This window comes from Podarcis bocagei (genome assembly GCF_964188305.1).
Source record: "Podarcis bocagei genome assembly, chromosome: 6".
Taxonomy (NCBI): Eukaryota; Metazoa; Chordata; class Lepidosauria; order Squamata; family Lacertidae; genus Podarcis; species Podarcis bocagei.
This window is the reverse complement of record NC_138130.1, coordinates 48,671,337-48,683,602: the sequence shown is the minus strand read 5'-3', so window position 1 is coordinate 48,683,602 and position 12,266 is coordinate 48,671,337. Positions and strand designations below refer to the sequence as shown.

The following is a 12,266-nucleotide window of genomic DNA, read 5'->3' as shown; positions in this document are numbered from 1 at the left end:
GAGAAGGGACCAGTTCCTCTTCCTTGACAGCAATTGGGGTCAGCTCTTGCAAGCTAGCTGCTGCGGAGGGAGGGAGGGGACGGTGCCATTTCAGTAAAATATGTTCCGCGCGTGGGGATCTGCACAAAAGGCTTCTTCAAGGAGCTGGGAGGGGGAACAAGAAGGGCTCATGAAATGCTTGAGAGAACACAGGGCTTTCCTTGGCGCTTATACGGATGTCCTCTGATCGTGGGTGGAGCATTTGTGCGCAAACGCAACCTAGGTTTTGCCTCCGCTCCGGTTTTAAGGGTTAATTCGTCTGTTTTGGAGCACGGGGGCTTTTAAACTGCGAGGCGTGCGTGCGTGCGTGGCGCTCTCCACTGGCCTCTGCGTGGATAGGTCCGACCAGACCCCAGGGCTCCTCCACCGTTTACTCTCGGGTAATCCCACTGGGCTTGGTTGAGCCACGGGGGTTGAAGGGCTGAAGCAGTAGAGCCCGATCCTAATCGCATACGTACTTATATTGGATAGTGAATTAGTTTGAGTGGTGCTGTATCCCCAAGTTATTAACCGTGTGTAGGATGGCCCCTTATTAGGAATACACAGGTTAACGTCTCCATCCGTTCCGCGCGATCCTAAACGCGTTTTGCTTAGAAATGGGTCCCGATTTGTGCAGGGCGACTTCCTCGGTGGTAGCTACGTTAAGGATTGCACCCTAGTACGTCTCCGTTTAAAAACCCAAAAAAGCCCGGGAAGCCTCGCTTCTCTGCAGAAAAGCAATTTAGCGCAGCGCGTCCCGCGTTCGCCGTTCCTCCCCTTGGCGAGGCATTTTGTGCCTGCGCGCACTTTCCCCTCCCCTCCCTCCTTTTTGGTGAGAGGAAGAGCTGAAGGGGTATCCTGTGCATTAAAGGCTCCCCCTACTTATTAACCCAGCATTTAACAGCGGGATGCAGGCTGAAGCTCAGTCAAAAGAAACGACTGAACCTCCAAAGAGCAATTAAAATCCGGCACTGGAATAAATCACGCGCCGCGATAATCGTGTTAATAAAACGCAGCTTGTCCTGACACTTCACTCATGCAGCAAACTAGAATTTAATGCGGGCGGAGATGGCGCGTTCGGGAGGGAAGAAAGGCAGGCGAGGCCCTTCTGTTGCTGGACGCGAAAATCCGGTTGCCTTTCACCTGCCTTCCCTGCTGCACGCAGCGCCGATCCTTTCGGACTGCTAATGCTTCTCCAGTGAGCCCGCTAATGATTTCTTTCCCTGGAGTGAGCAGGCGTCATTGAATTACTGAAAGCACTCAAAGCAGCGGCGGCGCAACAACAGCAGCAGCTCCAATGGTGGAAGCCACCAGGGTTGGGTTACTTAATCAAATCAAGGGCTGGGGATCTCACCAACCTACTTAATGTTTTTTCTCTTTCCCCTTAACCCTTTTCTGGGCTGGGAGACGAACTTCTAGGAAAATGGTTGCCCTGTTAAAAATAGCAGCTCTTGTTTGTCTCTGGCATTCTACTTCAGCTTGTTTTCAGAGATAGAAACTTCATTTGAAGTGGAAACTGACATTTGACACCTTGCTTTTTTGCTTTTTTAAAAAAGTGAATGTTAGGATATCACTCTGTGCCTTCAGTCTGGCCCTGTTCCCACTCCCAGGCTGTGTTTTCATATTTGGATTTCCTCCTTGCTAAAGTTATCTCTTCAAACACAACCAAGTTCTTTTGTGCACTGGGTAAGATCCCGCCAATGTTGAGCCCTGCTTTGTGAATAAATGAAAACCTGTGGGAATTTGTCCTGCTTAATTTTGGTTGGATTTCCCCCATTATTTGGATTTAAAGTTTCACTAAAAGTTACTTCAACATAATGGGGACAATCAGGCTTAGGAAGTATATTTAGTGACACTAGGTACCATTGATTTCAGAGGGATGGGGGTGTCGCAATTGCCGCTGGATCACACACACTGGTTGAGCTACACGTGGAAAAGAAAATCCACTGGTGTCTGTATCAATGCAAATGATATATTGCTGTTTACGAAGGGTTAAACACACACAGACAGAATTATGCCGCCAAAGTCGAGTACTCTTACATCCTGTAGAAGTTACGCAGATGCACAACACTCCCAGTGAATTTATTTATTTATTGCATTTATTTCCTACCTTTCCCCCCAAGGAGCTCAAGGTGGTATATGCATGGTTCTCTCTCTCCCTGTGAGATAGGTTAGGGTGAGATAAGAAAGTGAGTGCCCAAGGTCACTCAGTGAGCTTCATGGCCAAGTGGGGATTGGAACCCAGGTTTCCCACTCAGACAGTCTCACCACAACAATGCACTAGACTCTGTGAAATCAATAGGATGCAAAAGCATTTTCTTTTGGGTGGGTTTTTGCTGGTCCTGTTTCCTTACTAAGTTTTATGGGTATATTGTTGTGTGTGTGTGTTTTTGTTTTTGCAAAAGTCTCTTATTTTTTTGTATGCCACCTTAAGCAATTTTAATCAGTAGTGTGGTAACTAAACACTATAATGTCCCAGTTGGTTTTCATTTGCTTGTCTGTGTGCACCATGAATTCCTGAGATGTATTTTGCTTGAGTATCAAGCAAATATCTCTGGCTTCATTACAAGTAAGGTCTGCTTTGCTGATGGGTGTGTAATTGTTTTTATTTCGAATTAAACTCAATGGGAGTAGCATTCTTCCCCCGTCCCGCACAACGTTCGATTTATAGCGTTTCTGACCAGTGCATTCCCTCAACTTCCTACTTTTTGTTACATGTGTTTTAACTCTGGCTGCTCACGACCTTGTACCAAGCCTATATTCCTTGTTAATTATCTCAAGGGAGACCGGTGATTCCACTATGATGTCTGCCCTTCCTCCCCGGTCAATCTTCTCAACTTCTTTTTTTTCTTTCCCACCAATTAGATTATACACACGTGTGAAGAAAAGCCTCTGTTTTAAGGTGAAGTCATGCTTTCTGCAACTCCCCTGTATGGCAACGTTCATAGCTGGATGAGCAATGAGAGAGTCCGCATGTGTGGGATTAACGAAGAGAGGTAAATATTTTAAGTTTCGGGAAAGTTAAACCACGTGGTGTTTCTGGAGAAGGGGGTTTCAGCGTTAATTTGTCTTAGCGTATAGCTTTTTTTAATAGCTTGCATGGAGATAACTCATGGAGAGCTTTTTTATGAGACAAGAGTTGGAGAAGAGAGATGTTATGGGCGCAGACTCTCCCTTCGTGTACTGTTTTAACAATCAGTGTTGCTCAGGAAACCAGAAGGGGGCTTATAAAAGATTAGCTCCCAAAGTCACCTCTTCCTCACATATATTACATACATTCTCTCCCAATCTTCAGTGTATTTACCGGAAAGCAAACATCTGTGATTTTTAATGAAACTTATTTCATGGCATGCGTGCTTAAGGTTGTCCCTGTAAGTTTATTATTTTATATTTGTGAAAAAGACAAGAACAACATGGATTCAGGTTTTTAATTTTAATTGGTGCACATTACGTGGCCTGCAACTTAAGATAATTTGCCCAGCAATTAGATATTTCTATAACTTTCCACAAACTAGCACAAAGGTCAGAGTTTGGCCCCAGTTCAGAAACCATTCGTCATTCTTCATTGAAATGAATGGGGCAAGTTAGTCATGATTAATCTAAGCCACATTCGCTGCAATGAGACAAAGCAAGGCTAACTTTCTCTGGATTGGGGCCTTGTAAAAGCACACCAAATACAGTTTTTTAAAGAGTCTTTACAAAATAGTGGACAACGCTATAATTTTTTACTTCTAATTATTAAAATGAAGCAAGCACACTGCTTGTGTTTGCAAGTACTTTTGGTCAGAGTTGTGCCCTATAGAAAATAAAATCAGGACACCATCGGGTCATTTAATAACTTTCTCAGATAGTTTGAAAACAGCACATGAAAATTATGAGTTCCGAGACACTGAGGGGGAATGCCATGGCTGTGTATATTGTTATCAAATGTCAAAGGAAGGAGGTGCACATGAGCAAAATGCTATTGTTCTGTTTCTATCCAATTGCATCCTGTGGCTATTCTAGTAGGTGTGGGTTGTAACAATAATAGCTGGAAACAGGGCAAAAATGTGGGTGTTGCTTTTACTTTAAAAATTGATAGTGCCACCACTTAAATATCCTTCTGGGTAATGATGAAACTTCCCTTCTGCTGTATGTCAGCAATTGTGTCCCTGGGATTTGAAAGTTGGCACCGAGGTGCATTCTTTTATCTGTGTTTTCTGTGATAACAAGTCCCTGAGCTGCTACGCTGCTAACACACAGATGTATGGTTCCTTCTTCAGCATTGAACAGCTGACATTTGTATGATATTAGAAATGTGTGGGTTTTTCCTGTCTCTGTATATGTGTGTGTGTGTGTGTGTGTGTGTGTGTGTGTGTATATATATATATATATATATATATATATATATATATATATATAAACGATACTATACAGGGTTGTTTGTTTCTAAATAAAGAGTATTTACCACCACGTATTGCTTTAGCAAAACTCCTTAACTGGAAATAAAATCCAAAAACATTTTTTCATCCCTGAACTCTATAGAGAGAGAAAAAGCCCAATTAGAGGGCAAATCTGTTAATTTTCTTCTGCACTGATGTATTGATAAAGGTAATTTAATAGAAACACTGCAGTCAGATCAAAATGTCAAACCATTAACGTTGTGTCTGTAAGTCACTTTTTAAAAATATCTCTTGAAAATAGGAAAATCCCAGTTAATGATGGAGATGCTTCGAAAAGCAGGTTGGAATTAAGGGAAGAAAATCACCTGAACCACAGTGTGGTAAGAAACTGATAGTTCCGTTTGATGACAAAAGGTTTTTCACTGGATTTTTGTGCTATGGCTTCCGTTTCAAATAACTATTTGGGACTAATGAAAGTTGCTGATAACCAGAGGTGGCATTCAAATATCAGGTTACAGTTGCATCCTTTTGTATATATTTCTGGTATCTGAGTCTTAAGCATTTTTTACTTTGTCATATGCTTAATAGCACATCATGAACACACTAAGTCATGATTGCTCTAAATAACATCGCTTGGCATATTTCAGTTAGCCTTCTGAAAATTTCAGTGACTGACAGCTGGTAGCCTTGGGTGGACAGAATGGGGTGTGTGAGCCTTTGCTATAGTTTCAGTGTCTAGAGAGGAACCACCTAAAGATGATCCTAAGGATGTCACAGGCTCCTTGAAAGAATGGTGGGATATAAGTATAATAAAATTGGAAGAACTAGAACTAGTATAATCTGCAGTTTGGGGCTGGCTGAGTGCTTAGGAATGAGATTTGAGAGAAAGTGCCCCAGGGCCAATGCTTTTATTCTAGAAAAAAAGGTGTTGGGGCTGCGTACCCCTGAGTACCCCCGGGAAAAAGCACTGCCCAGGGCTGTTGTTTTTTCTTGGGGCTTAGAAGGACTGTGGAGCCTACACCTTTGCCTGTTTTCACTGTAGTGTGTTTTGCTTCCTAGAATTGGGTAGCCTACTTTCTCTCATCTAGTGTAGGAGCAAACATTTAGAACAAAGGAGAGACAAGTGTTTCTGTTTCTCCTCCTCTTCCTCCTCCTTCTTCTTCTTCCAACTTATACACCACCCTATACGCAGAGGTCTCATGTAATACATCTACATGACGTGATCTTGCTTTCTCCTTTCCCGCAAGCTCCTCTTTGTTCATATGAGGATGCTGGGAAAGGCAGCAGTTTAGCTCCTCTGCTGGCCTGAGAAAGTTATTAACAGCACAATGCTATATGTGTCTACTTGGAAGTCAGCCCCATTGAGTTCAATGGGACTTTCTCCCAGGTAAGTATATATGGGATTGCAGCCTAAATATCACTTATTTTGGCTATCAATAAGCAGAGTAACAGAAGTAAAAAAAGACTCAGTGTCATTATTTGATTTAAATGATTTTTGGAATATAAATAACTGCATCTGAGGGACCCCCCCCTCCATAAGCAAACCTTATGAAATGTCCCTAGTTGGAAGCGAGTACACACATGGTTCTGGAAATCAGTTTTTTTTTAATGGGATAGTTGGTTGAGTAGCTGTTTTGCTAAGTATGAAAGGATCTAGAGACCTATTAAACTAATCTTACTGAAAAAATAATAATCAAACTTGGCAGGTCTCAGACTCCACAGACAGAAGAATGAAGCAGGCTAAAATTTTAAAATTTGATTTACTTTATTCCTCTGCATTTATCAGTTTAATCAGCCCACATTAGTTTTTCACAATGAAAACAATGTATTTGCTTCCTTTTGTTTCCTGCAATGTTTTTTTTTAAGTACCTGTAGCCTTGAATAGTACTTGACTAAATGCCAAAGTCACCTCTCTCTTATTTCACAAAGGTGGATGCCACGGCAGTGCATCGCATTGACAGCCTTGCAGCTCTGAGCATGGACCGGTCTGGACTTATGCGGGAAGGGCTTAGAGTCCCCAGCAGTATTGTCTATTCCAGTTTATGTGGACTTGGCTCAGACAAGCCCCGGGACGCTACAAGTGCTATTGCTGGCCTTGGATTTGCTCCTGAAAGAAATCCAGAGATGCAGTTCAAGTCTAATCCCACTGAAGCAATTGAAAATGCAGCTGGAAAACCCCCAAATGGCTTCAGTGCTATGTACAAAACGCCACCTGGAATACAAAAAAGTTCGCTTCCAACTGGGGAGACCTTAGGCTTGGACAGAAGCTCAAGCGACAAACCGAGTCCTCTCAATGTCAATGGTGCTAGTTACCTAAGGCTACCCTGGGTAAATCCTTACATGGAGGGTGCTATTTATCCTTTTCTCGAATCACCAAATAAGTATTCGTTGAACATGTATAAGGCCTTGCTACCTCAGCAGTCCAATTACAGCTTGCCACAGCATCTGACCTACTCGCCCGTATGTACAAATGGTGAACGTTTTTTATACTTGCCACCTTCTCATTACGTTGCTCCCCACATTCCATCATCGTTAGCTTCACCAATGAGGATCTCTGCTGCAACCGCAGCTCCAGCTATTCCCCCTCTAGGACACTGTCCAGAAAAGAGCTTGTCTTGGAAGATGGGAGTTGGACTTGGAACTCCTGTAGACTCTCATGCCTATCCACATATCCAGAACAGCAAGCCTCCCAGAGTCCCATCTGCAAAGCCAGCGGCTAGTAATATGCCCACAGACCCCACTGTTCTCTTGTCTCATTCACCGAGACCATCACCTAGAGTTCACCTCCCGACGCAGGTTGGGGACGCTTACTCGGAGTTTCAGAAACACTTTTCCAGGATTTCGACGTCTCCTTCTTCAGTTACACTCCCAAAGCCATACGTGAATGTAAGCAATGAGTTTCCTCCAAGAGTCTCCGGGGGGAAAGCTCCTAAAACACACGACACAGGCGAAATCTCTCAGCAGCCTACAGTGCATGCAAGGAAAACAGGTCATGACAGGAAGGACAGCAGATCCCCTCCATTGTTAGAAAAACAACAAACTGTTACCAAAGAGATTATAGACAAACCATTGGATTTGTCATCAAAAGTTGTTGACATGGAGACAACCAAATCTGATCATGTTAAGAAAATGGCGCCAACTGTGCTGGTTCATAGCAGGGCCGGAAGTGGCTTGGTTTCACCTGGAGGTGATCTTCCAAAAGAAACCATTTCTCCTGGAAGCGGTTGCCCTGTCTATAGACCTGAAATAATCAGCACGGCGCCTTCCTCCTGGGTTGTTCCTGGTCCCAATGAAGATAACGGTGGTAAAAACATGCAGTTGAAAAACAAAGCATTGGACTGGGTGACGCCACAGCAGCGGAGTTCTTCTTGCCCTAGGATGGGGGGTACAGAAGCAGTTGTCAGTAATATTTCAGGGTCTGTGTCAAGCGGAGGTCGCCCAGCATCTGCTTCTCCTGCTCCAAATGCCAGTGTCGATTGCCCTAAGACAACTAGCTCCGCAGAGACCACTGCATCTGTCATACAGCACATAGGACAACCTTTAGCAGCAGCATCTTCAAAGCATAGTAATAAGGCAGCTAAATGCAATAATCCAGAACCTATCTTCAAAGCAAATGAGAACACCCTTGCACCAACTTCCATATTTTTCCCTCCCAATGATGCGTTCCGATCTCCACCATTGCCCTATCCGAGAAGCTATCTCCCATATCCAGTTCCAGAAGGCTTAGCTATAGGCCCTTTGTCTCTACATGGGAAAGGACCTGTATATCCTCACCCTGTTCTGTTACCCAATGGGAGTCTTTTCCCTGGACATCTAGCTCCCAAACCTACCATTCCATACAGCCTGCCAACCAGCCGAGGTGAGTTCATGACCTACCAGGATGCTTTGGGCATGGGTATGGTACACCCAATGCTGTTACCCCATACAGCTTTGGAGCTGAAAGATGAGAAATCAGAAAGGAGGTCTAGATCGCATGAACGGCTCCGTTATGAAGACCCTGCCTTGAGAAACCGATTGCCTGAGATGCTGGAAACCAGCACAAAACTACATTTTGAAGTACCTGCAGACAGAAACGTGAAATTGCACCAAAGTTCAAGTCATGGTAAAAATACTACCAAAAGTGACAAGCACCTGTTTGCAGAACCGAGAGAGGAGCAAGATGTGAAAGGTGAAACGAACCTGACGAAACCTAGCTTTCCTGTTGAAAGCAGTAATCAAGCAAGCGACCCCACAAAGCACAAGGTAGAACAAGGCTTCCCCCACAGAGATTTCATTGTGATGAGAGAAGACTGTGGGAGAAGCAATTTCCATGAAGTTTATAACTTCAAGCAAGCCCAGAGCCCACACCCATCGATGTTCAACTTAAGGAAAGAGGACCTTTCCTTGAGCCAGAATAGGGAGAGGTTAACGGTTCCCACTTCCTCTGTGTTCTTGGAGGCTGCTCACGGAAACGATGGCCTAGCTATGTCCTTTTGCAAAATGCCAGATGATGCTAAACAGCTTTGTATGGGAAACACGCAGTCAAGTATGGAAGTCAGTCAGGCATACGCCAAAGAGGGAACTGAGGGCACGGAACCTAATGATTGCAAATTCCTGAAACCTAAGCCATCTAACCTGGCAAAGAGAATCGCAAACTCTGCTGGTTACGTAGGTGATCGATTCAAGTGTGTTACGACAGAACTGTATGCAGATTCTAGCCAACTTAGTCGAGAACAGCGGGCTCTGCAGGTGAGTTCTGAGGCTTAACTACCAAAGCAGTTTTTAAAAAAACACAGTTCACAGTTGAGAATGAAATATGTACAACTCTATAAGTCTATCTTGAACTTAACTAGCAGTGGTAATCTTGTGTATATCGGGTTCTGCTATGAAGCCAGGGGTATTGGAGCGTTAATAGATAAGAAATATATGTAGTTAATTGGTGTAACAAATAATTAAATCTCATAAGCATAACATGTAGTAGTGAAAGGAAGCTGAAGAATGCATGACATGTTTGTTTTTAAAGGTAGTTTGCTATAGCTTGCCTGTGTTTGGCTAGCACTATGAAATACCAAAGGAAAGGCAGAAGTTCTGATGATTATTTCATACAGGACATTTGATTAAAAAGGAGTAGCAGCCATATGTTAGCCGGTTTAATGCAACTTCTTTACCAAGCAGAAATGTAGCTTAAAGGAATAGAAGCTGTAGTGAATTTGACGTTGAATGATGGCAAGTATTGTAGGTTATTTTTTAGATTTGTGAAAGAATGAGTTAAGCCAAATTGTTTTGCGTTGTTAAAAAAAGAAAGAATTAGTTGATGCTTATAAAAATGGATGAAATTATCTAAAATTTAAATGATCCATTGAGTGCCCATTTTAATTACATAGATGGAAGGATTACAAGAGGACAGTATTTTATGTCTACCTGCTGCTTACTGTGAGGTCAGTTCTTCAAATTTTTATTACTAGAATCTTGCATAAACCTTTGAGTTAAAATTTCATTTCCAAGTACACAAAGGGAAGTTGTGGGCCATGGTCGTCTTTATTCATTGTACAGTTTATGTTTTGTTTCTTTGTTATACCTCTCAAAAGACAATGCTTTTTAATACACATATATAAATAAATAAATAAATATATATATATATATAATGTTATTTACTTTTATATATGGAAGAACTGTATATCATTTGTGCATAGATACTACATGCCTTGCATGGCATTTTAAAACTTTATATAGAATTGTGTGTATCTCAAAACTTTGGGTTTGAGCAGATATTTTCTTTTGGAAATACTTTTCATAGAAGGTAAGGTAAATGAAGTAGCTCTTATTGTGAGGTGTCTTTCTTCCCCATATCAATTCTCTTTCTAGCGTGCAATGATGCGCTTCTCAGAGTTGGAGATGAAAGAGAGAGAAGGCCACGTAGCAACCAAAGACCCGGAGGTCTGCAGATTCAACCAAGCAGACTGGGAAAACTTGAAAGGAAATAATGAAAAGAAACCTAAGTCTGTCACTTTGGAAGATGCCATTGCTGGGCAAAATGACAATGACAGATGTAAGCAAAGTTTTTATATGCCTTTTTGAAATTTCTGTGTGCCTCCTGTAGTCATTTAGAGCAAAACATGGCGATGCCATTACAGTGGTACCTCGGGTTACATACGCTTCTGGTTACAGGCTCCGCTAACCCAGAAATATTACCTCGGGTTAAGAACTTTGCTTCAGGATGAGAACAGAACACTGTGGCGGTGGTGTGGCAGCAGCAGGAGGCCCCATTAGCTAAAGTGGTGCTTCAGGTTAAGAACAGTTTCAGGTTAAGAACGGACCTCCGGAACGAATTAAGTACTTAATCCGAGGTACCACTGTACGTAGATGTTAAAGCATTCAGCTCCAAAAAGCTGCTGCACAGTCATAGCAATACCTACTGGGTGATATACAACATTAGTCATAGAGTAGACCATTTGATAACAGTAGATGTCAGTGGGTCTTCTCTGAATATGACTAATGTTGCATATCGCCCACTAAGTTTCCCTTGACAAGAAGTGAAAACAAGTTTCTTTCATGTAAACATTTGTCAACTGCAGCTCGTCGTTTGTGTAGCTTAAAAGTTGCGTCGGTCTTAGTGTGGCTTCTCTGTTGTCTTAAGCAGGGAGAAAGGAAGACAGGTAATGGGAGGGTTGAGCTAAGTCATATAATCAGAAAACCTTCCATTTAGTTATTTGAAGAGTGTGAACGTTAACATTGTGTGTGTGTTGTTGCTTTTTTTGCAGAAAGCCACTGCAATGTGGTGATCTGTATTGTGTAGTAGAAGCCTGCCCTCTCCCTCCATATCAGCAAACTGTTCTGTGCACAAATTTTCCATTCATAGGCTTGTCAACTTCCATCAGACCAGTAAAGAATAAAACTATGCCATGAATCAACAGGGCCAGCTGGTGTGGCAGCACCGTAGTTCTGAACTCCTGCCAGCACTGCTGCTTGCTGCTTACCAGGGTGATGTGGGAGCTGGGCAGTGGTGACGCCAACGCAGCCTGGCCATACTGGTGGAGCCAATCTAGTGCCCCAACAGCTGCCCATTACCTTTTAAAATTGGGGGTGATTTGTTCTTGATTTTGGCTGTATTCTTCCCACCATTAGAATGGAAGAAGTACCTGCTAATTTCTAGTGATTTCAGCAGCAGTAAGTGTGCAATGAACAAAAAGATTGGAGGGTTTGTCGCCTCAGTGTATCCAAACCTCTTTAGATGTGATAACCTATTACTTCTCCCTTCCCACAAACTTGCTAATAGAAAAATGGGTGTTCTTTAGAGTGTGTGTAACTTTGTGGGGGCTGGTCTGCCGTGGCTGGTAAACTGAGTCAATAAGAGATGTTAGTTACAAGTTGCTACGTTGCCATCTCATAATGGGTTGGCCACAAATTCATATATTCATCTATAAAATCCAGATCTACAGGCAACGATTTGTGCGCTTCCAATTGACGCGCAACTGCGCATGCGTGCCTGGGAAAAGGGGGCAGGGTGGGGGCATAACAGAGTGGAGCAGGCTTATGTGCGCTTCAGCAATGTGTGTGGGGGCAGGCAGGAACGTAACCCCTGTTGTTGCCTGTATTTGATAAACACTGTTAATCCAGCATAGAACAAGGTTGGGGAGCGCTTGGCTAGGCTAAGACTCTTGAAGAAGGTCTTTTCTTCTCAGCTATGCTCAGCAGAGTTCAGGTAGTTGAAGAATGCATCCTAGGCTTCCTTCTGAACCTGGAGACCTGATGCCCCATTCTGCTTGCTCCTCCTCCTCCTTTTTGTGGCTTCCTTCAGTTTCAGTAACTGCTTGTGTTTCAGTGCGCTTCCCATGAGCCCTGAAAACTCAAAAGTGCTGTTCAGTTAAACGGAAAGCAGTTGCAGTC

At 43.0% G+C, this 12,266-nt stretch overlaps 1 protein-coding gene across 8 annotated transcripts in view; it reads left to right on the top strand.

Moving 5' to 3' along the window:
• Positions 1-12,266, top strand: part of BCOR (BCL6 corepressor) — an 87,741-nt gene that overhangs the window by 37,835 nt on the left and 37,640 nt on the right. For 7 of the 8 annotated variants that reach the window (XM_081199231.1, XM_081199234.1, XM_081199228.1 and 4 more), the window contains exons 2-6: positions 2,884-3,014; positions 4,702-4,780; positions 6,330-9,128; positions 9,764-9,817; positions 10,245-10,428. In XM_081199231.1, coding sequence (XP_081055357.1) covers positions 2,929-3,014; positions 4,702-4,780; positions 6,330-9,128; positions 9,764-9,817; positions 10,245-10,428 — 3,202 coding nt within the window. In that variant the 5' untranslated portion in view covers positions 2,884-2,928. The remainder of the gene's footprint in view (positions 1-2,883; positions 3,015-4,701; positions 4,781-6,329; positions 9,129-9,763; positions 9,818-10,244; positions 10,429-12,266) is intronic. The other variant, XM_081199233.1, reaches the window with a different exon arrangement.